Genomic DNA, 24,665 nt, shown 5'->3' on the forward strand with positions numbered 1-24,665 from the left:
TGGACGAATACAATTGAGCGGCCTCTCGGACCACCTGCTGAGCCCCAGGGAAGAGGGTGGCACCCTCTTATACGGCAAAGAAAGTAGGTCTTAGGGTGTGAAAGTCGAGTATTTAGATACCGACGTCCACCGCCTGCACATGCCCATAACAGCGCACATCATCTGCGAGGCACAGCTACGAATAGCGTCCCGCGAAGATAACTGAACTTCCGTTAGTTGCGCGGCCAACTCCGAAGAGTCAGCCGGCCCCTCTCCCTCTAACTCCCTCTGTACAGCAGACAGATACTCAGAGTGTACGGACACATGGAGCTGTTGGCATGCATCATTATATTGCTCCTCGAAGCATATGTAAGCAGCCTTCAACTCCGCACCGCACGCGGGAAAGGGGGGGCAACCACCGGCCCTGCTTGACCTTAGTCAAGTTGGGTGTCTCCGACTCTGGCATGGGCGCAGCCACCTGAGGCAGTACCTGGACAATCCTGTCCCGCACGTGCCTCTGCACCCGGCCCGAGGCCAAGTCCAGGAGGTTCAAGGGAACTTCCACTAGTGGAAGCCTCGGCCTCGGCCTCGGAAGAGGCGTCTAGCTCCGCTAGGGAAAATTGTGCATCGGTAGTGCACGGGCCAGCGCCCGCCACCCCTCCGCTGGGGAGCAACCTCGAGCCAGAGCCGAAGCTTGGTCTCGGATGGTCCCCGAGACAAAGGGAACCAACCTGGCACCGGGCTAGGTATCCACTAGTGGAAGCCTCGGCCTCGGAAGAGGCGTCTGGCTCCGCTAGGGAAAATTGTGCGTCGGTAGTGCACGGGCCGGCGCCCGCCACCACTAAGCTGGGGAGCGACCTAAAGCCGGAGCCGAAGCTCGGTTTGGATCGTCCCCGAGACCAAGGGAACCCCCCTGGCTCCGGGCTACGAATCCACTAGTGAAAGCCTCGGCCTCGGAAGAGGCGTCTGGCTCCGCTAGGGAAAATTGTGCGTCGGTAGTCGCTGGGGAGCGACCTCGAACCGGAGCCGAAGCCCGGTCTCCGATCGTCCCCGAGACCAAGTGGTCTGCCTCGGCCGACGCCGGGCATAACACAGATCTCGAAGCCACATCCGGCGACCGACAACGGGGAAGGCTCAGCCTGTAGCTCCTGCCGGAGCCGAGACTTCACCTCCTCCATCATCGACGCCATCGAAGTAACGCAGAAAAGTCTGCCAAAGACAGTGCAGGAGAGGGTGCAGTGCTTACTACGGGGACCCTTGAGCCTTCTCCCCCGGCCCCCGGGGGACCGTAATTCCTGAGGTGGGCGGGAAGGGTATTAACGTGCATAAATTATGAAACTAGAAGCAAAGGCGTAATGTAGAATACGATTTGTAACGCGATACTAATAGCCAATGACGTACGCGCTAAGGTGTAAAACCCGTAAAAATGGTAAGTGTAGTTTATAAATTAACACACCACCTTGGGTTTTGTAAAGGAAAACAATTGTGGACCAATGCTGTATGATATAACAAAACCCCAAGCCGTTTCTAATGGCCTTGGTGTTACATGTATCAGCCCGTGGAACTACAATATGGACGCCATTATGGCCATTTGAATTCAAAGGTACCGTGCACGTGGCGTATAATTACAACTCTATAACTTCACAAAGCGAGGTATTACGCCTTTGCAATGAAAGAAATGTACCATACATACAGCTTGGTCAGCCATGGTTCTTGTCGAACAATAGATTTCTCTTATTTTGTCTTGTGTGAAAATCAACACGTCTGTCTCTTACAGATGACATAAGGAAAGTGATTTGGGTGAGAGTTGCTCCCCCTGGTGTGAGGCGCCGTTGGGGGTGAGGCCCCGTAAGGGTGGTCGTATATCATACAAAAACGAAGTTTTTCGTGTGGTAACATTTTTTATTAAGGAAAATGGTTACAACTATGTCATGTAGAGAATCAAGGAATACCACAGCGGGTGACACCAGAAATGGGATTCACACATTGTACCCATGTCAGGAATCGACCCAGAGTCTTCGACGTGAAGAGCTAACGCTTTAATTAATGTCAGGACATAAATCAACTTGAAATATTTGCTCACTAGCAGTGAAAACATGTAAGGATACCACCTAAACAGTCTGACATGCTACATTTAACATCAGACAAACTGACTCAGGCTAACAGGTTAGAGACATGTTCTATCGCTGAGCATATACAATAGAGAGAGTGAGGACAGAGGTTATTATATGAGCATGTGTGTCATACTGATTTTACGAAACAAGAATCAGAATTCTTGATTTCCCAAGCAAGAGTATGACAAACATGCAAGTGTAATAATTTCTTTATTACTCATTATTTCTTAAAAATTCCCCTTTAAGAAAATGCACTGATCACGACTATCGTCTTAGAAAACCACCTGTCGAAAGACGTCAACAATCTTCAGCTTCGACGTCAGTTCTAGTGTGATGTCTTTCCGACCTTACGCCACAATAAGATTTAAACGCCATCACCAATGGTATCCTGATGACTTAACCAAAACATTGGTGTACATGAAGAGATATTTACAAAACGGCACAAACAAATTTTATGAACTGGGTGTTTCAGACCCTATGGGTATTAATTAATAATAGGTTACAGCGTGTCTGTGGTAGAATCCAACATGATTTAGATATTCGTCATTATGATTCTGTGAATGTCAAAAACTTTATGTTTCTCATAAAATTCAACCATTCCTATGGACATGTCAGTGTTCGAAATAAGCACCTGCTTGTAGCCCGTGGCAGGTAGATCACGTGTCGGGCCCGTAGTTTGTTATTTGAATGGGTCATATAGCCTGCAGTAAGTTTACACGTCTATTAATTTGTCACAATAAGCTGCAGTTTTTTAAATGAGGCCCTGAGTTTAGTCAGGGCCTGCAGCTTCTAAAATCTGTCAGTCATAACGACAGCCTGGCATTTCCTAAAATTTCAAACACTGGGATATGTTACTCTGGAATCCCATCCCGCTGATACAGAACACATGATGCTTACATGGATGACATGGGGGTGTTGGAGGGGCCGTGAGGGTAGAATGCTGCATATGATGGTCGTGTGTAGGAGATGTTCATCTTTTTGTCCCGAGCGTACGCCTCCTTCGCCATCTGTTTCTCCCTCTTCGTCAGGCGCAGCTCCTTCTTGTCAATTAGTAGCGACTCATGTGAGAACGGTTCCTGCAATCAATACAACTGGTTGTAGACCTCCAGTACGGAAACAGAGACAACTCAGGCGACAGTCAGTTATTACAACTAGACAGATATACTTTGAATCGGGACAACTGACCCATTTATGAATCAAGCCAAATTAATCTGCATGTTGGTATTGTCCAGTTTGTTTGTCTGCTCTCAAACACACAGTTGACCAAAACACTGCGTCTGACCAATATGATCTCTCCTCCTTGACAAGCACAGATTCTTGGGGACCAAATCTAACCCGTTTCCCATCAGGAGATGCATATTTCCTCATTTTTAAATCATAGATATTGTAATGTGTGAGTGATGAATCAGGTTTAACACCGTTTTGATCATTATTTAAACTATATCACATGTGAGCTTAATATGGGAGGAAAGCAGGTTGAAGACGTACACCACTTTGGTGAAACCATGAGAACAGGTATGGTGCTGACTTAGAATCACGAGGGTGGTGAATTCAAACCCACAATCACCTGTTTTATTCCAAGTCAGCAGTCAACATAAACTGACTCGAGAGAACTGCTCCAATGTTTAATCAAACCTAGGTCATCAGTATGACGGAGAGAGCACAACCACTTTCCCATGAACAAGATATCACGTTGATGTCTACTCAGCACATTTTCATGAAATACAGAGGTCGGTATGAACATCGTTTTGGGGTTAAAAATAAGAAAACTACACTCACCTTCGACACCCAGTGGCCATGATTGCTTAGCACTTTTCCTATCACAGTGTCCCTGTAGGTCTCCCTAGCCTTGCTGAAGTCTATATCCGGCAACTCCTTGTCCTGTGCGGAGAAAAGGACATAGAATGAATTACAAGACATCCGACAAGACATCCCAGTCATACAACCAGTGCATCATCAATTCTACATGATAAACACCCTGTACCCATTCGCCACCATAGCTTCGTATTGCTAAAACTAATCATCCATACAATTACCCTCACGAGATAAGAAATCTGTGCTGAGGTAAGATGGTTGGTTGGTTGGTTTGTTGTTTAACGCCGCACTCAGCAATATGATGGCGGTCTGTAAATAATCGAGTCTGGATCAGACAATCCAGTGATTGATATCATGAGCATCGATTCACGCAATTGGGATCGATGAAATGCATCAACCAAGTCAGCGAGCCTGACCACCCGATCCCGTTAGTCGCCTTTTACGGCAAGCATGGTGAGGTAAGATGGAAGAGATGAAGACGGTGATGTCACTTCGAAGGCAAAGCTATGGATGCATGAGGCTCCAGGGTAGCTATCACAAAGCTAAACACTTGGGACCTCTTCTTCCCCCAAACTGGAGGATGAAGAAGGTGATGTGTACTGACCTGATAGTGTAGCAGGTTCCCGACCTGGCTGTGTGTGAAGTGGTTCTCCGGGTTCAACTCATCCACAACACGATCTGCACACATTAACACCAAATTTGAGACATCTGATCAAATTACCGTATTCGACGTAATAAATAGGTGCTCTTATTAGAATATTATTTTGTCGGAAAAAAAACAGAGTTGAAGGATAAATTTTGTGGTTTATACTGACAGCCTGAAATGTTTATATACGAGAGAATTTAATTGCCCATGATTAATGGTGCATATAACACACGAGTGCGTATTATACGCGAATAAATAAGTATTGTGTACATTGATCAATTGGAAAGTGTGCTAATATGGATTGTTCACGAGCCAATATATTAGCAAAAGGGCCGTGGGAGCTTATTAGAGCGGGGCATTTATTACGTCAAATACGGTACATTTTGGTCAAGTTTTAAAGAACCTGTTATTGAAAATCATTCAGCAATGATAGCTAGCATATATGAATAGAGTGAAGGGTTAAAGACACTTGCATTATTCCTTGAAAGAAAAACATCCCCATTTCACATGTGTGACAACAAACTGACTATTTGTTCTTTATTGACAAAGCGGATACAGAAGGTGTTGTTTTCCATCTGAAAACAGGTTGATGTATTTTCTCATCTTCTTTCCTTCAACAGGGGACAAGTCAGGGATCACTTGATCTACTACATCAACTTTCAGGATTAATATCAACATTATCTGTTAGATGAGGTGGATTCTCACGTTACATTCAAGATTATTACACTTAATAGTGATGTATGCATGTGTGCGTGTGTTTGTGCATGTGTGTGCATGTGTTTGAGTGTCTGTGCATGTGTGTGTGTTTTGGAGCGTACAAGTACCATCTTTTAACGATTTTTGGTATGATGTGGCCGGGGGTCGAACCCCAAATCTTCTGCTCTCTACTAGACCTCTTTCCATGTCACTCTAACATTAATGATCCACGCAATTGGGATCGATGACATGCATCAACCAAGTCAGCGAGGCTGACCACCCGATCTTGTTAGTCGCCTTTTACGACAAGCATAGTCACCTTTTACGGCAAGCATGGGTTGCTGAAGACCTATTCTACCCCGGAATCTTCACGGGTCCATAAGGACTAGTAGAAATTTGCCATTTTTAATAGATTTACTATATGTTAGTTATCATTAAACGGACTAGTGGACTAAACTATTAGTTTCTACTGCTGCCTCTACTTTAAGTATTGAAGAGTGATTGTTGTGCAGAACTATGTATTCCTTGTTCCATATGACCACAACATAGATTTGAATTTGCTTTCTGGTCATAACAGGTGTACATGGAACTGTCCATCTTTTCGACAGATGTTCCGAACTTAGACCCACCTGAAATGCCCTGCTTAGTGACCTGTCTGTCGTAGATCTTCTTTTCTAGACTGTTGTCTGTTACCAGCCGGTAGATGTACGAGTTCTTATCCTGACCAAAACGGTAGACTCGACACACAGCCTGACAATCATGGCACGGGTTCCAGGACGCATCCAACACCACAACTCTGTTGGCGCCGATTAAATTAATGCCCAGACAACCAGCTCTGCAGACACAAACGCACATAGATACAAAGGTAACTACATACCATGTTATATGTTACAGTGAGTGAGTATGGTTTTACACCGCTAGAAGGCAATACTCAGCAACATCCATGCTGTGATTACAGTGGCCTGTGAATAATCAAGTCTGATATTCTAACCAAGAATCCCCATGGGGAAGCTACACATATAAACAGGCTTTTCTCCCTACAATATGTCCCATGTAGAGCTGTTTGTTTGTTTGTTTGTTACTTAATGCCGCACTCAGCAATATTCCAGCTATATGACGGCAGTCTGTAAATAAACTAGTCTGGACCAGACAATCCAGTGATTGACATCATTAACATCGATCCACGCAATTGGGATCGATGACATGCATCAACCAAGTCAGTGAGCCTGACCACCCGATCTTGTTACTCGCCTCTTACGACAAGCATAGTCGCCTTTTACGACAAGCATGGGTTGCTGAAGACCTATTCTACCCCGGATCTTCACTGGCCATGTAGAGCAACAGGTACATATATTACCAGAACACAGTTTCAATGAGGAACTTTCTGGTTTCAGAAACTTTTTCAGTCTAGACTATATTTAATACGCCAAAATTCCCAGTTGTTGTCAGATCTGACGCCTACCTTGTAGAGAGGAGGAACAGCCAGCATCTTTTGTTCTCAGGGTCATTGAACTGGTTGATCAGCTTCTCTCTTTCTGTACCCGGCGTACTCCCGTCCAAGCCTGTGGTCAGAATGTCAACCATGGTAACAGTTCGTAGATTAATAGGAATATCCATTCTTAAAGAAATCTTCATAACTTGTAAGGCCTGCATCTTGACTCAGAGACACTAGTGCAAGAGCACTTAAATTACAAATCAAATTTTGTTCAACCATTAACTTTAATCTGATAATTCATCTGAATAATCATTGCTTCCAGCTAACATTGTCGAGCACTATTATTGATAGTAACTCATAATAACAGTTTGCCAGTTTCTAGGAGATGGGCAGGTGACCTACAGTGCAATGTCTGGTTTTCAGCATATATCCCCTACAAAATGGAAAGCTACTGACGGAAGTTGGACGTTTTCAGGTGAGCTTCAGTATATATGAAGGAAAGCTACTGACGAAAGTAGGACTTGTTCAGGTGAGCTACAGTACAAAATGTGGGAAAGCTACTGTACGGAAGTTGGAATTTTCAGGTGAGCTTCAGTATACATGAAAGAAAGCTGCAGACGGAAGGAGGAATTGTTCAGGTGAGCTACAGTATAAAATGACAGAAAGCTACTGATGGAAGGAGGAATTGTTGAGGTGAGCTACAGTATAAAATGAGGAAAAGCTACTGATGGAAGTAGGAATTGTTCAGGTGAGCTTCAGTACAAAACAGAAAGCTACTGATGTAGTTCAGATTAGCTACAGTATAAATGAAGGAAAGCTACAGACGGAAGGAGGACTTGTTCAGGTGAGCTACAGGATATAATGACGGAAAGAATCTGACAAGTAATACTAGTTCAGGTGAGCTACAGAATATAATGACAGAAAGCTACTGACGGAAGTAAGACTTGTTCCGAGCCCACTTCTCCTGCATGTCAGGTCGTTGCACATCCACCTGGGACAGCAGGTCCTCGATCAGGTTCAGCGTGAACAGGCTCTGACTGAAACAACAACCACACAACACAATCAACAAATGGTCTCAAATGTATAATGATTCTCCTGCTTTGAGAAAATATTTTATTTGTCATGACAGAGAATTCCCTGTTAATCAAGCCATCATGCCAAATGTAGGATATCAACAAAGTACGAAAAATATGTCTACACGCATCATCAATTTCAAGCAAGAGGGAGACCAAGGGCAGCTACTCCGATATTTGTGACTGACTTCAGGGGTGTATTTGGGCAAGCCCTTTTCACTCTGATATAAAGTAAATTGCACACTGTCATGAGTAATATTTTCAAATTACACTAAAATCTACATACATAATGCCAAAATACAATTTTGGGCTTCTCAACTGATGTTTTTGGCCCAGACTGTGACTGAATTGCTAGATCATAAAACTGACAGAGGAATATAACAATGAACCAGTTTAATTCAACTTGTGTGGGATACAACACTCAGGATCCTGTTGTCCAAAGACTTTATATGATTTAAGGATTTATGATCGTTGTAGCCAAATTTTCTTTATGGAAGAGGGCCAAAGGCACGCGGGGCATGACATCTTAAAGATGTTAGTAAGAGTTTGTATTTTCTGTGCAATGCCAACTTTCATGAATAAGGAGTGATTTGCTACATATTTTAAGTCTATCTATCATTCAGAGGAGCCATTCAGACATTAATCATATACAAGTCACATTGACCAAAAACATATAATATCAAACAAAAACTAAGGTGAGGTGAAATTGGGTTGAACGTCGCGTTGAATATTATTGCACTTATAAAGCGATTGTGTGAGTGGGGGGGGGCTGCTTGTACTAGTCCAGACTGATGCCGATTTATAGTGCTATTACACTGAGATACCATGCTGCAGTTTAACATGAATACCCCACTCAGACACAGTATACTGACTCTGAGCCGACCAGTCCTTGTTTTAGCCCCTTAGTGCAGAGAGCCAGACAGGGTAACAACAAGTACCATCTTTTAACGTCTTTAGGTACGACGCGGTCAGGGATCAAACCCCAGACCTTCCGCTCTCCGCACGGATGCTCTACCTCTGGACAACGGAGGCGGTACAACAGAAACTGAATTAATTCACAATCTGCAACAGGTCACATATTGCCTCACTAGAAAATACGACACTCTTTAAGCGATGACGTCACTGCAATGTGATATTGTTGCGTGACCTCACATCACTGTATGATGCCACCAGTGGAATGTCACTGTATGTTAGAAATTGAGGCAAATACAAAAAAGCAAACCTTTTTATCCGTTTACTCAAAACTTGGCAAACTAACCATTAACATCATTATGTTTTGCTTGAGATGGACATTTCTTCCAGATATGGTTAAAATATTTCTTAAACTTATATACTACTGATAATACTTTTAGGCAAAACTGTTAAAATGGTGAGTGATTTCCCTATTGCCTCTATAGTAAAGTGTCTCTTTAGTACAGTAGATAAGAAACACACAATAGAATGTACACTAACCCTTTTCTTTTTTTAGTTGGAAAGTAAGGTTAAATCTGATAGATTTACAAAACATCTCTCATAGAAAGCTAAAATACTCTGAATACAGAGTATACAAAGTTAGAATACAGATATTCCTATAACCTTACATTATTCAGCCCAATGAGTGACTCTGAGACGTACCTGAAGATCAGCATCTTTTCCCCCATCGCAAGCGTCTGCTCGATCATGGAGAAGAGTATGGCCATCTTGCCACCATTCTCGATGAGCCCTGGCTTGTAGTCCTTCATCAAGTCATGCGCCTACAAAACATGGCATGGACTCAACACAAGGACAACAACTGATGGAACTCACCAGGGAGTCCATGTTGCAACTGTTACAAAACCTAAATTAATCTCAGTAGTCAAAGATGGACTTTGTCCAATATTACAGACACATATATAAGGACACTGACAATTGCTTTCAACATCATTAGAAACTAAGTCTTTTGTATGACATTGTGAGACTGTAAAACACTTAACCCTAGACTTCAACACAGCCTCAGGGGCAGACCTTGTGTGTAAGGCTATTCTATAATGAGTCGGTAATAGCATCATATTGAACCCCAAATCAGGAAATCTTCAACCACAAATTACTAAATTATATGCACATTTTGTGTTGAATATGAACCCCCTTGAAAGCTACAATAAATCCCCAAAGAAGTCTTCTACTTAAGTCAGTAACACGACACCATCATCTGACATTGCTGTCAGACAACTTGACCCTGTCCCAGAACAGTTAAAAATGAGTTACCCAATCATAGCTGATGACATTCTTTTCAGAATCAGATGCCTTTTGATTGGCCTTTTTCTTCTTTGCCCCTCCCTCTGGATCAATGTCAAGGTCACTCTCTGGAGCAGCTTCATTCTTCTGATGACTGACCAGCTTGTAGAGAATGTCCGGGTGGTTCCAGATCTGGGGAGAGCAATGTGCAGAGTACAGTATCATCAGCACTGACCAAACACTACCACAGCTCATCTATCAGTGACTAAATAGGGGGTCAGTCAGCACTCGAATCAACCAAGAACCATTAAGCATGTTTAGTCACCATGTACGACAAGCATAGATTCCTGAAGACCTCTTGTGACCCCAATAAGAGATTGTACCTTGAAACACACATCAAAGGACTGTATGTCTGAAACACACGTCAAGGTGGTGTGTGTCTGAAACACACATCCCTGAGTGAGTGGAGTTCAAAGAGATTTGTTTGTTTGTCAATTACTTAATGCCACACTCAGCAATCTTCCAGATATATGGTGGCTGTCTGCCACCTACAATGAGATTGATACAATCAGCCCTGTTACTGCTGAGATACATTCTTCCCTGCTCAGCATCCACTAAAGGGGTAGTATTAATCAAAAATCAATGTAAAGAACCATCCTCCATCTGAGTCAGGGGTGGTGGGGTAGCCTAGTGGTTAAAGTGTCCGCTCATCACACCGAAGGCCCAGGTTCGATTCCCCACATGGGAACAACGTGTGAAGCCAAATTCTGGTGTCCCCCAACGTTGATATTGCTGGAATATTTCTAAAAGCGGCGTAAAATACAACTCACTCACTCACTCTGAGTCAGCAACACCCAACAGCATGGGCAGTCATGGAGACAACCTACCTTGCAGCAGACGGCGAAGGCCTTCAGAGCGTTCATGGTGGCGAAGGGGCCATCACCACTTGAGTCCTGGATGGTGTTCATGAACTCGTTGTAGAGCTTGCGTTGTAAGGGAGACATTTTGATGAGGAACACATGCTCGTACTTTGGCGGCAGTGCATGCTGTAATACTGTGTGGCCACGCCTGGAACCAGAAACAAACTCAACATCACACTTGCCAGGGATTAACCTCACTCTACCCATCAGTGGTGACAGCATATGGATTCATCCAACATTGTAACTAGGTGTCTGTATCAGCCAAATTAGAAATTCTTTTTTAAATTTCTTAAACTCTTTTAAAGTCCATATTTTCACAAATTCAGAGGTATAATAACATTGCAATAGTACAGAAGACTTTTCATGTCCATTTGTCAAAAGTGGACCTTAGATAAATATGTCAAATGTTATAAATTTTCCTTGCCTTAAGTAATGTTTGGACTTAAATGGAGTTCTCAGAGAATGGGAAAATATCTACACAAACACACCCCTCAAAAAATAACTTCTGAAGAGATGCAAAATGTTACTGCAACATGGCAGAATGTTCCTCACCTCTGTACAAATCCCCCCAGCAAGCTGTGCAGCACGTAGGCTCGGTGTCTCATCAGCTTGATGTCACTGAGCGTACTGTCAGAACACTGGCCGTTCATTATCGGCCGCTCAAACATGTTGGAGAACTCTGTCTTGGTGCCGAGGAAGTTGGGCCTGACGAAGTCCACCATGCACCAGTACTCCATCAGGTTGTTCTGCAGCGGGTACCCCGTCAACACCACTCTCCGCCTGGACATAGAAGGGGGGTGAGTTACAGATAAGGGTTGGGGATGGGGACGATTCAATAAACATTCGGTGCCATGACACGAGTATCATCATGTTTGTTTGTTTGTTTGTTTGCTGTTGAACACTATGCTTAGCAATATTCCAGCTCAATGATAGCAGCCTGTTAAATCTCAAATATAAATTGATGGAAGAAAACATAGTATGGTCTTGATAATTGAGGCATCTTAATAACAATGTAATTTTGTCCATGCAGGGAGAAAGATTATGTAGAATAGCTTTCCAATATTTGCACCATTTTACCTGTTCCCCTTATATATAATTGTATCATTTTGTATCAATACATGACCTTGGAATTTGATGTTAGAGTAGGTCCCTAGCTGTTAGTCCTTGGTCGTTAGTCCCTGGTCGTTAGTGGTATTTTAATGGATCACATGGTTAATTGCATGTCATGGTACCCCAACATCATGAATGTCAATCACTGGATTGTCTGGTCCAGACTCAATTTTTTACATTGTCTGCAATATTACAGATACATCAAATCTGAATAACTAAACATGAGCATCACAGGGTCACACTCAGCCCTCGTCAGACAGTGTAACCATCTGATCCTAACTCTCAGTGTAACCATCCGATCCTAACTCTCAGTGTAACCATCCGATCCTAACTCTCAGTGTAACCATCCGATCCTAACTCTCAGTGTAACCATCTGATCCTAACTCTCAGAGTAACCATCTGATCCTAACTCTCAGTGTAACCATCTGATCCTAACTCTCAGTGTAACCATCTGATCCTAACTCTCAGTGTAACCATCTGATCCTAACTCTCAGTGTAACCATCTGATCCTAACTCTCAGTGTAACCATCCGATCCTAACTCTCAGTGTAACCATCTGATCCTAACTCTCAGTGTAACCATCTGATCCTAACTCTCAGTGTAACCATCTGATCCTAACTCTCAGAGTAACCATCTGATCCTAACTCTCAGTGTAACCATCTGATCCTAACTCTCAGAGTAACCATCTGATCCTAACTCTCAGTGTAACCATCTGAACCTAACTCTCAGAGTAACCATCTGATCCTCTCAGTGTAACCATCTGATCCTAACTCTCAGAGTAACCATCTGATCCTAACTCTCAGAGTAACCATCTGATCCTAACTCTCAGTGTAACCATCTGATCCTAACTCTCAGTGTAACCATCCGGTCCTAACTCTCAGTGTAACCATCTGATCCTAACTCTCAGTGTAACCATCTGATCCTAACTCTCAGTGTAACCATCTGATCCTAACTCTCAGTGTAACCATCTGATCCTAACTCTCAGTGTAACCATCTGATCCTAACTCTCAGAGTAACCATCTGATCCTAACTCTCAGTGTAACCATCTGATCCTAACTCTCAGTGTAACCATCTGATCCTAACTCTCAGTGTAACCATCTGATCCTAACTCTCAGAGTAACCATCTGATCCTAACTCTCAGTGTAACCATCTGATCATAACTCTCAGTGTAACCATCTGATCATAACTCTCAGTGTAACCATCTGATCCTAACTCTCAGTGTAACCATCTGATCATAACTCTCAGAGTAACCATCCGATCCTAACTCTCAGTGTAACCATTCGATCCTAACTCTCAGTGTAACCATCTGATCCTAACTCTCAGTGTAACCATCTGATCCTAACTCTCAGTGTAACCATCTGATCCTAACTCTCAGCGTAACCATCTGATCCGAACTCTCAGTGTAACCATCTGATCCTAACTCTGTGTTACCATCTGATCCTAACTCTCAGTGTAACCATCTGATCCTAACTCTCAGTGTAACCATCTGATCCTAACTCTCAGTGTAACCATCTGATCCTAACTCTCAGTGTAACCATCCGGTCCTAACTCTCAGTGTAACCATCCTATCCTAACTCTCAGTGTAACCATCTGATCTTAACTCTCAGAGTAACCATCTGATCCTAACTCTCGGTGTAACCATCTGATCCTAACTCTCAGAGTAGCCATCTGATCCTAACTCTCAAAGTAACCATCTGATCCTAACTCTCAGAGTAACCATCTGATCCTAACTCTTCTTACAGTTAAAGAAAACACTACATATTCTGCCTCGAGATCACCTCCGAGTCAAGACAAGACCTGATGCTACTAATGTTACCTTGTGCGGATGTTCTTCAGTGAATGAGAGATTCCCGTGTGGCTGTTCTTGATCCGATGTCCCTCGTCGCACACCACTACATCAGGACCTGGGTTGACCAGCGATGAAAACATATCTGAAACACACATAATGGTACTGTATTTCTGAAACACACATCAAGGAACTGTATGTCTGAAACACATCAAGGTACTGTATGTCAGAAACACACATCAAGGTACTGTATGTCTGAAACACATCTAGGTACTGTATGTCTGAAACACACATTAAGGTTCTGTATGTCAGAAACACACATCAAGGTACTGTATGTCTGAAACACACATCAAGGTTCTGTATGTCTGAAACACACATCAAGGTTCTGTATGATTGAAACACACATTAAGGTACTGTATGTCAGAAACACACATCAAGGTACTGTATGTCTGAAACATATTAAGGTACAGTATGTCAGAAACACACATCAAGGTACTGTATGTCTGAAACACACATCAAGGTACTGTATGTCTGAAAAACACATCAAGGGACTGTATGTCAGAAACACACATCAAGGTACTGTATGTCTGAAACACATCAAGGGACTGTATGTCAGAAACACACATTAAGGTACTGTATGTCTGAAACACACATCAAGGTACTGTATGTCTGAAACACACATTAAGGTACTGTATGTCTGAAACACACATCAAGGTTTTGTATGATTGAAACACACATCAAGGTTCTGTATGACAGAAACACACATCAAGGTACTGTATGTCTGAAACACACATCAAGGTTCTGTATGTCAGAAACACACATCAAGGTACTGTATGTCAGAAACACACATCAAGGTACTGTATGTCAGAAACACACATCAAGGTACTGTATGTCAGAAACACACATCAAGGTACTGTATGACAGAAACACACATCAAGGTACTGTATGTCTGAAACACACATCAAGGTACTGTATGACAGAAACACACATCAAGGTACTGTATGTCTGAAACACACATTAAGGTACTGTATGTCTGAAACACACATCAAGGTTTTGTATGTCAGAAACACACATCAAGGTTCTGTATGACAGAAACACACATCAAGGTACTGTATGTCTGAAACACACATCAAGGTTCTGTATGTCAGAAACACACATCAAGGTACTGTATGTCAGAAACACACATCAAGGTACTGTATGTCAGAAACACACATCAAGGTACTGTATGTCAGAAACACACATCAAGGTACTGTATGTCAGAAACACACATCAAGGTACTGTATGTCAGAAACACACATCAAGGTACTGTATGTCAGAAACACACATCAAGGTACTGTATGTCTGAAACACACATCAAGGTACTGTATGACAGAAACACACATCAAGGTTCTGTATGTCAGAAACACACATCAAGGTACTTTATGACAGAAACACACATCAAGGTACTGTTTGTCTTCAACTTGTATTATCCCTTCAAGTGTAGAGATCATCTGCAAAACTCAACATGGTTCAGACGCAAATGAACAGCAACACATACTGAAGAGGCTCCAAAGTCCTGTTCCAATGCAGGAAATTATACCAAAACCGACAGCAACTCTCCCAGCATCTTGTCATTCTCACTGTATCTGTGTTGTCATTTTCATTCAAGAGGATGTGCATGGTGCACTGTCATACACAAATATCCTTTAAGACACCACAGCAATGAGAAAAGAACAGCATGTTATAGTTAACCTATATCAAGTTTTATTACTATGATTATGTACCTGTCATTAATAATTTATTTTTATCCTCCTCGTCGACATCGATCACTTCGGGCTCCTGTGACTGGGAGGAGTTTGTGGTTTTCCTGGATTTCTTTGGTTTAGCGGGAATGGATCTCCTCGAGGAGAGGAGGCGATACATCTCGTAGCCCATCAGTAGCACTCCTCCGGTTTCCGACCACTCACCTACACAAACACAACACACACGGAATGTACACACCCTGCCATCCCTGCTCCCTCCCAGATGGGAGAAAGTTTCCAGCAAGAAACAGCCACATGGAACTGTAGCTCACCTGAATTTGTCTAGATATATTATATCAGATCAGAAAAGCCATACAACCTATTAAGGCAAACACAGATAAGAAATAACAAAGTCTATCCTAAATCGACATCCGCGAATGATGTTCATTAGATTATAGAGCTGGGACCATACACCAACTGTGCGATCCGATACGTATCATGATACCCTTTTCACGATTCAATACCACGATACTTGTATGTGCTCTAATCTGTGGAGCGTATGCCATCCTTTTCATAGACAAGATGGCCAAATACATCACACACTGATGATATACAGTAGCCAGTGTCAAGTATGGCGGAACGGATGAAAATATTTACGTTTTCACTTCTAACTAAAGTAATCACGGAAATGGAAAAAAACTGTTTTTCTCAATTTAAAAATCAACACAAAGTGTTACGTAGCTGTAAATACGAAATAACAAAACAACTCGAAAAATTCTAGTCTGGATTTGCTAGTTTGATCTCAGTGAACAATACAAAATGTACTTTACAGGAGGTAATTTGTCAGCACTTTCAACATTCAAAATAAAACTAAGTCCAAATTGACATAGCAGAAACAGACTATAGGCATTATGCACCTGTTCTCACCTGTCGTCAAGGTGTCATAGGTCACCTTGATCTACTTACACCTGGTTATGCCCTGTTTCACAATAGTCTGTTTTATTCACATTTTTACACACTTTTACATGTAAAGAGGCATAAAAACATTTGATACGCTGTATTTGTGCCACGGCCCAATTAGTACTAATTTAGTTGTTTGAATATTTACATATTTTGTATATTAAGGTCGAAAAAACAGGGTTTTTTTCATTTCCGTGAGTACTTTAGTGTTTGGTGTAACAGTTACAAAGCAAACATTTAAGGTAAGGATCGATGTTCTTAACTTAGTGAGCGATTGTGATCGATACTTGTATCAAGAAGTAAAAATTGTGGTGCATCGATGCATCATCCCACTTCTTTTAACTTACACAATAATACCTGCATAACTGGCTATGCAGAGAATGTTTGTAGTTCTGTCAAAGGTCGACGTCAGGTAAGCAAAAAATACATCCACGCTTCTGATTTATCGCAGCTAAAGTTAACTAAACATTATCCTCCTTACCAAGCAGTTTAGCCCTTGCTACCATCGTCTTGTAGTTGTCATTCATCAAGTAGACTTTGTACGGTCGTGGCACCATGCCTGGGAACTCTGGCACCGGCTCGATCGGTACCCAGTGATTGAACTCACTCATCCAGTTCTGCAGTGTGTTGATAGGCACTATGCACAGGGCAGTCTTAGCACTGGTGTTGCGCAGGAATATGTCAATAAATCCAATCATCTGGATAGTTTTGCCCAGCCCCATGCTGTGAGCGAGGATGCAGCCGAAACCACTGCTGCTGCTGTATCTGTCCAGGGACTCCACCAGGTTGTCGTACAGGAACCTCACACCGCCGATCTGAACACAAACAATGAGCGTCACTGAGCAGCTCTTTTCTTCAAATACAGGGCATGTTGTAAGGAAACGGATGTGAGGAAACTCGCACTAGGTGCATGACGACATGAAAACCTAGTTGCATCAGATAAAACCAGGTTACACCCTGGTCCAATCTCATTAAAATCGGACCTTAGTTCTTGCTACCGCTAAAAAAAGATCTGAAGACATCCCATTAGGGGTCACGTCAGAACAACCTTTCATCCGACCAATCAGAGTGTCGCTTACCAGATCATGAAAGTGACAGTCGGAATGTGATTTCTAATCATGCAATCTCGAAAACTTTAACATGGGGTATTCCGAACGACAGTTACAGGTTTAAAGACGGAATCCTTACAATCTAGACCATCTATTAGCCATTCCAAAATGTTTTTTTGTTCAGGTTTCAAATTTGCAATCGAGAATTTGTCAAAATATGTTTCGAAGCGAAGTCGCCAATTTGAAATTAGTGCCGTAAAGCACGAGAAAGCTGACTTCTGATTGGTCATTCCATTGGTCAGTCAAAGTTCGCGCAAGGTCGGTCTGACGTGACCCGTAATGGGATGTCCTCAGATCTTTGTTAAGCAGTAGCCAAAACTAAGATCTGATTTGACACAAATTGACAAACTTTGACATGCAGTTGCTGCATGTAGATTATGTAATAGGTTGCATTTTTCAATAATGCGTTGCACTGGTGCATGTTATATATAGCTAAATTGAGCCCTGCATGTACAAAGGTAAAATCTGTTGCTTCTGTTTGTGTTGTTTGTTTTAAACCTAGTAAGCAACATTTCAGCCTAATCAGAACAACCTTTCATCCGACCAATCAGAGTGTCGCTCACCAGATCAGAAAAGTGGTATTCCGAATGACAGTTACGGTCTTAAGGACTGAATCCCTACAATCTAGTCCATCTATTAGCCATTCTAAAATGTTCCTTTGTTCAGTTTCTTAATTTTTGATCGAGAATTTGTCAAAATATATTTCGAAGTGTAGTCGCCAGTTTGAAAGTAGTGCCATAAAGCATGAGAAAGCAGCCTTCTGAATGGCTATTGTCGACTTCTTGTCAGTCATTCCATTGGTCGGTCAAAGTTTGCGAAAGGTTGGCCTGACATGATCCGTAATGGGATGTCCTTAGATCTTTGTTTAGCGTTAGCGAGAACTAAGATTTGATTTTAATTTGATTGGATAAAACTCAATCAATATTACCAAGACTGATCCCAATGAGTGGCATCTAACACAAGCAATATAGTGCTGGAACCTATTCTACACCTTATTATTTTTTTAAAGCATTTGGAGGGGATTTTTTTTCTGAGAAAGAAAGTCCTCCCCCCACCCCCCCTCTCCTACCCCCAAGGATATCAAATGGTGGGTCCCTAAAGTATCAATGTATGTTTTTAATGTTTGTTTTTAAGCTTGCAGCTATAGCAGTCTTAACTTTTTTCAGATGTAGTTAAAAAATTTTACCACTTGTCTTACAAAAGGTATAGAGACTCCATAGAATCTCGGCCACCTTTACAACTCATCTTCACATACCTGATGGGGCTTGATGTTTTTGGCAATCTTGTGTGAGAGGAAGATGTCAGGGTCAGTGTTGGGATGTCCGATGTTGACCTGAACACGACCCTGTTCGTCCGCACAGTTGAGTTCATCATCGATGTGTCCTCCTCCATTGTTCATGTCCTCCTCCTCTGCCTCGCCCTCCTCCTCCTTGTCCTCCACCACCATACAGTCCTCGTCCGAACTGATGTCGATCACATCTGCACAAATATCTCTCATATAACACAGGGGTAACATACAGTCCTCGTCCGAACTGATGTCGATCACATCTGCACAAACATCTCTCATATAACACAGGGGTAACATACATGCATCATCAGAACTGGTGGCGATCTCTTCTACACAGGCAAAACACATCTGTCATATCACACAGGGGTAACATACAGTCCTCACCAGAACTGATGTCGAGCAAACTGTATTCGACGTAATAAGCGCACAGGGCGCTCTCAAAATTAGAAATAGGGGTCTCTTATTAGAATATTATTTTGGTGGAAAAAAACAGAGTTGAAAGATAAATTTCGTGGATTATGCTGACAGCCTGAACTGTTTATATACGACAGATATATCTTCCAGAATTTAATTGCCCATAATTAAGGGTGCATATAACACACGAGTGCGTATTATACACGAATAGATAAGTCTTGTGTACATTGATCCATCGGAAAGGGTGCTAATTGGGATTGTTCACTTGCCAATATATTAGCAAATATCGCTGTGGGCGCTTATTAGAGTGGGGCGCTTATTATGTCGAATACGGTATCTACACAGCTAACAATAACTGAGCCCGACCAATCAATTCATTAAGTCACCTCTTACGCCAAGCACAGGTTCCAATGTTTCTAACTCTATGGGTTTCCACAAGCAACATGTCATATGATCGTGTATAGATGACAACAACAACAAAATATGTACATAATTATTGTTTGATAACTATCAACAACATGATCAACAGAATGGAGGTGCACAGATTTAATAAGCTGACATAAGTCACACAACCCAAATTACCTTTCTCCTTCTCTGGCTCGGACTTCTTGTCCTCCTCGTCCAGGATCACAACTTCGTCATTCTTGGTGGCTTCCTCCTCCGCAGCTGCAACAGCGACAACCAAGTAGAGTGTGGTGTGGTGTGGTGTGGTGTGGTGTGGTGTGGTGTGGTGTGGTGTGGTGTGGTGTGGTGTGTTGTGGTGTGGTGTAGAATGTGGTGTGGCGTGGCGTGGCGTGGTGTGGTGTGACATTGAATGTGGCGTGGTGTGGTGTGACATTGAATGTGGCGTGGCGTGGCGTGGCGTGGCGTGGCGTGGTGTGGTGTAGAATGTGGTGTGGTGTGGCGTGGCCTGGCGTGTGGTGTAGAATGTGGTGTGGCGTGGCGTGGCGTGGCGTGGCGTGGCGTGGCGGAGTGGAATGGAGTGGAGTGGAGTGGATGTAGGTGTAAATTAGGTGTTGGTGTATGTGATAGTTTAGTAACAGTCATCATGGTCCTGATTCAGGGATAACCAACCATGTTTCTTGTCATACCCAAGCCTTTGATCATGCTGAAGATCTCCCATCAAGCCAATTCCATGTCAAGGACATAACAGATGAGTTATTCAGTCAATGAGCAAGGTAGCAGAGCTACAGATAAGCAGCGTATTTGCGTAAAATACCCCCCAAAATATTCAAAACCCAATTACTTTCAATTAACTTGCATACAGAAACACGTGAATTAAATGAAAAACTCAAAGGAATAAAAAAAGCTTGTGTAAATTCCTAATAAAGTTTTTTCAGCATACGTACAAAGGTGCTAAATTTCGAAACACAATTACGAGCTAATAGTTACAAGTTATATACATCTAAAACAGTTTTTTTCTTTTTTTTTTAAATCTTAAAATGTTCTAATCATGCTAATTTGGGGAAAAACGCAATATATTGATGAATAGATTAGTGAAAAAGTATTGGTTACCCAAAGAAAAATGTAATAACACAATTAAAATAGAAACCCAAGAGTAAAAACTCAGTTGCTCAAAAGTTATCTGAAGCTCTGAAGGGGGTATGCCGTTTTTAAGCAACATTCCAGCAAAATGATGACTAGCTTTAAGTGCTATTTCACATTCCAGCCAGGGCCCCGTTCCACAAAAAGACTGTAGCTCTAAGACGATCGTAACTCCCATACTTTAACATAGATTTATGACTGTCGTAGGGCTACGATCGCTATGTGGAACGGGGCCCAGGCCATGTTACCTTGTAGTAGAGATGTGTGGTAACTATAGTTACCTTGTAGTAGTGACTTCAGCTGGGAGTCCTTGTCCTTCTCCTCGGCCTTCTGACCCTGGGCCTTGGCTAGCAGAGTCTTCTGGATCTCCTGGAGACGCTTCTTCCTCTCAAACTCCTCATTCTGGGCGGCCAGAGTCTCTGCATCCAGTTCATCTTCTTTGATAATAGACCTGAGCAGTACCAGAGAAACATGATTAGACCATGTGCCCCGACATACTGAACGTGGTTTTACACTGTATTCAACAATATACCAGCTTACTATGAGCAGCCTATAAATAATTGGTCTGGACCAGAAAAAACAGTTTAACACGATGAGTAACAATGAGAGGAATTAGAATCAATCTTGGCCAAGCTGAATACACACAAAAAGAGCTGGAAGATACATTTCAGTAGAAGCCAGCATGCGGTGACTCACAATGAACGATATTCGTACAAGAAAGTATGTTCTCAATTTAATCTTGGTATTTTTTTAATTATCAATACTTTGCAAAATTGGCTGCGGCCATATTGCTTGTAAAACGAAAACAAAAACACCTCCTACTGGTCAAGGGCAACTCCGAAGTCAAACCAAGCTCAATATGAAACATTATGGTCTAAGGTGGACAACTCTTCCTCCCAATGTTAAAACACATTTTCTAGGAAATTACACTGCCTGACAACATGATGAATGGTCCCACACAATCGGGGTGTGATGTCATAGTGGCGATATCAGATCAACCAGGTCACAGAGCCTGACAATCCACTTTAATTTTGTTGCCTCTTACAAAAAGCAAAGGGTGATGGTGACCTACTCAGCCAGGTAGACTGTTCAACATGGCAGAGTTAAGAAAGGTGTTGTACCATTAGACTAACTGACAAAGACAACAATCTCTTACATATATTCATGCACAAAATATTTACAAACAATGATCTGTTTAATCAAAAGTGGACAAACCTGATATTTTTTCTCCTAAATCCAGATTTCCTTTTCGCCTTCTTAGCTTTCTTTTCTCCTTTTGTTTTTTTCTTCCTCTTCTTCCCCTTCTTTGCGGTTTTCTCCTTCACCTCACTCGTGCTTGGAACACTCTCCATCGGCACAGTTTCAAGGTCATTCGGCAGAGCTGCTGCCAGGTCCGTATCCATGGCAACTGGCTCAGGACCATCAATGATGCTAGTTAAATCAGGTGGAGGCTCTATTTCAGTAGCCTCTTCCTCCTCTTCTTCCTCCTCCTCCTCTTCTTCTTCTTCATCATCTTCTTCATCTGACTCCTCTTCTGATTCTTCGTCTGAAGCTTCACTCCCTCCATCATCCTCCTCCTCATCATCATCCTCAGGCAGTCCTAGCTCATCCTCCGGTATATTTAACTGTTCTGCATCCGGGAGATTCAGATCCGACTCCTGCAAGTTTATACTTTCAACTTCATCGTTTTCAGCAGCCTGGACATTCTCCGCTGCCTCTACAGCCGCCGTTATAGCATCATCAACAACATCAGGTAGTTTTTCTAGATTGGTTAGGTCGCTGCTGTCCTCGTCAAGCTGCACATCTTTTTCTATAGTCTGCGCATCTAAGTATGAATCCAGGGACAGTTCCTCTGATAACACTTTTGATAATGTACTCGGCTGAAGTGGAATGTTTTCTGTTGTACTTTCACCTGACATTATGACCTGGCGATATGACGAACTTCAACACAAAACACTGCTGCTTCTTCCAGACATCCTGCAATAGCAATCAAGAATATGGTGTGAGAATTTCACGTTTCTTTGTCAGTATTTCGAGCGTATGTCAACATGAGTATGTTTCATACCGGAATCTCACATGAAGCATGAATGTTTAATCATAGAGATGCCCGGAACAGTCTGTTAATATATATAAAAAAATGCCTACAACATCACCAAGATTACAATTTTGAAATGTTTGGATGAAAATCTGAAAATTAGTTTCTTATGATAGGGATCGATTTAACCATATAAAACAGGCAACAGTGCAACTGCATATTGAAAAATGCAACCTATTATTTATTTCTACATGCACCCAGTACACCTCAAAATTTTCAAATTTGTGACACTTACTAGGAAAGTTTTCTACACAACATCAATCTTTGACTTCAAAACATTATTTACTGTACCACATCAATATTCAGTCTTTGAATTTAAAACATATTATTTAGTAAATTACCATACTACATCAATATTTCCAGTGTTATGTGTGATTTGACATTGTCCTTTGGGCTTGACGTCATCAAATGAATCTTATCAGGTGAATCTTATAATAACAAGAAAGCAAGAGAATGTTTGGGATGTATAAGTGAATCTTGCCAGAGAATTGGAAATACCAGAATATTAACGACACTGAGGTAGTCTGGGTATATTCGTTTATAGTTAACAGGTTCCATTATGAGTGCAACATGGTTTAGTCTTGTGCAACAAGGTTGTGATGCCAACATACACCAGGTGCAAGCTATATCTAGTTCCTTAAATCGAGCCCTGCAGCCTTCTAAGTTTGTTCTTTGTTAGGGAGCCAAGCGGCTCCTAACATGAATATTTTAGGAATCAAACCTAAGTTTTTAGGAGCCAACAGATATCTTAAACAGATTTTGTTGCCAGTTATGTTTTCGAGCAGTAGATAAACTTAGTCGCCAATCATAGATTTAAGTCGCATTTGGCTACCAAAATGATCGCTACTTAGCGGGCTTCCCTGTGTGACCTTAAACATGTTAAAGGGACAAGACGTCGTCCGTTCTGAAGCAGTGTTTGTAAACAATAGTCAATAGCCCCCAACATTACTCTGCTCTGCTTGCTTTATTCCACAAGAGAACTTTCTGCTCCAGTGACGGTGTAGGCTTGTTTGTAAACAAACACGCCTAATGCAAACCTTTCAGTGCACTTTGCATATTGTTTAGCATAATTATATAGACATACTACTAAAACTGTGATATTGAGGTGCATGACACTATAGCTTTACACCTCTAAAATGCTCAAAGTGACCATATTGCTAGCTCTCTGTAGGGCTTCAATAACGGCATGTAGAAGATAGATACGCAAATGGAAATCAGTTTCTTGTTTCAAGATTAAATTTCTCAATTAAAGTTATGTTTATCTAAATGTGTAGACTTGTACAAAATGAAACAGATGAAAAACACAAGAATGGACTGTGAAAGATGTGACAAAGGTAAGGAACTCTGCATAGGAGAGTGACTGGTTTCATACGACCTAGGCATATTTATATTAACCTAGGCTCATACAAACACTGGCTTCTAATCAAACAGGCATTTAGTATTTTGGAACTCATCCGTAAGAGACGCACAAATATTCCCTTTAATTTGCATTTGATAAAAATATTATTGAAGCCAGTTTACGCTGCATAGCGCTTGCATGGTCGGCTTTGCTGTGCATAGCTCTGTTGTTGTGGTTCTAGAACTGAATCGTGCATGTGACAGCACACTCGGAAATTATTTCATGATTTAAAAACACACAGAACCGTTGACATACTGTCCTTTTAATTGTGTTTAGACCGGGCCAGCAACTTCTTAAGTCTCACGATGCAGTTTAACTTAAAACAGAACACAATCATGAAAATTGCTGTCTGATCCAAACTACTACTA

General features: G+C 42.0%; 1 protein-coding gene across 1 annotated transcript in view; it reads right to left on the minus strand.

Annotated features, from left to right (window-relative positions):
• Positions 1–24,665, minus strand: part of LOC139446177 (helicase ARIP4-like) — a 44,351-nt gene that overhangs the window by 17,391 nt on the left and 2,295 nt on the right. The window contains exons 2-18 of the mRNA XM_071227481.1: positions 22,019–22,780; positions 21,085–21,254; positions 19,841–19,924; positions 18,812–19,035; positions 16,929–17,262; positions 15,530–15,712; positions 13,797–13,911; positions 11,424–11,651; positions 10,839–11,019; positions 9,982–10,143; positions 9,373–9,491; positions 7,619–7,722; positions 6,713–6,812; positions 5,880–6,085; positions 4,513–4,586; positions 3,873–3,974; positions 2,991–3,169 (exon numbers count right to left, since the gene is read on the minus strand). Of these exons, the coding sequence (XP_071083582.1) occupies positions 2,991–3,169; positions 3,873–3,974; positions 4,513–4,586; positions 5,880–6,085; positions 6,713–6,812; positions 7,619–7,722; positions 9,373–9,491; positions 9,982–10,143; positions 10,839–11,019; positions 11,424–11,651; positions 13,797–13,911; positions 15,530–15,712; positions 16,929–17,262; positions 18,812–19,035; positions 19,841–19,924; positions 21,085–21,254; positions 22,019–22,722 (3,269 nt within the window). The 5' untranslated portion in view covers positions 22,723–22,780. The remainder of the gene's footprint in view (positions 1–2,990; positions 3,170–3,872; positions 3,975–4,512; positions 4,587–5,879; positions 6,086–6,712; positions 6,813–7,618; positions 7,723–9,372; positions 9,492–9,981; positions 10,144–10,838; positions 11,020–11,423; positions 11,652–13,796; positions 13,912–15,529; positions 15,713–16,928; positions 17,263–18,811; positions 19,036–19,840; positions 19,925–21,084; positions 21,255–22,018; positions 22,781–24,665) is intronic.

The sequence above is a fragment of the Haliotis cracherodii genome, unplaced genomic scaffold (assembly GCF_022045235.1).
Source record: "Haliotis cracherodii isolate W230 unplaced genomic scaffold, xgHalCrac1.p SCAF_6, whole genome shotgun sequence".
Classification (NCBI taxonomy): domain Eukaryota; kingdom Metazoa; phylum Mollusca; class Gastropoda; order Lepetellida; family Haliotidae; genus Haliotis; species Haliotis cracherodii.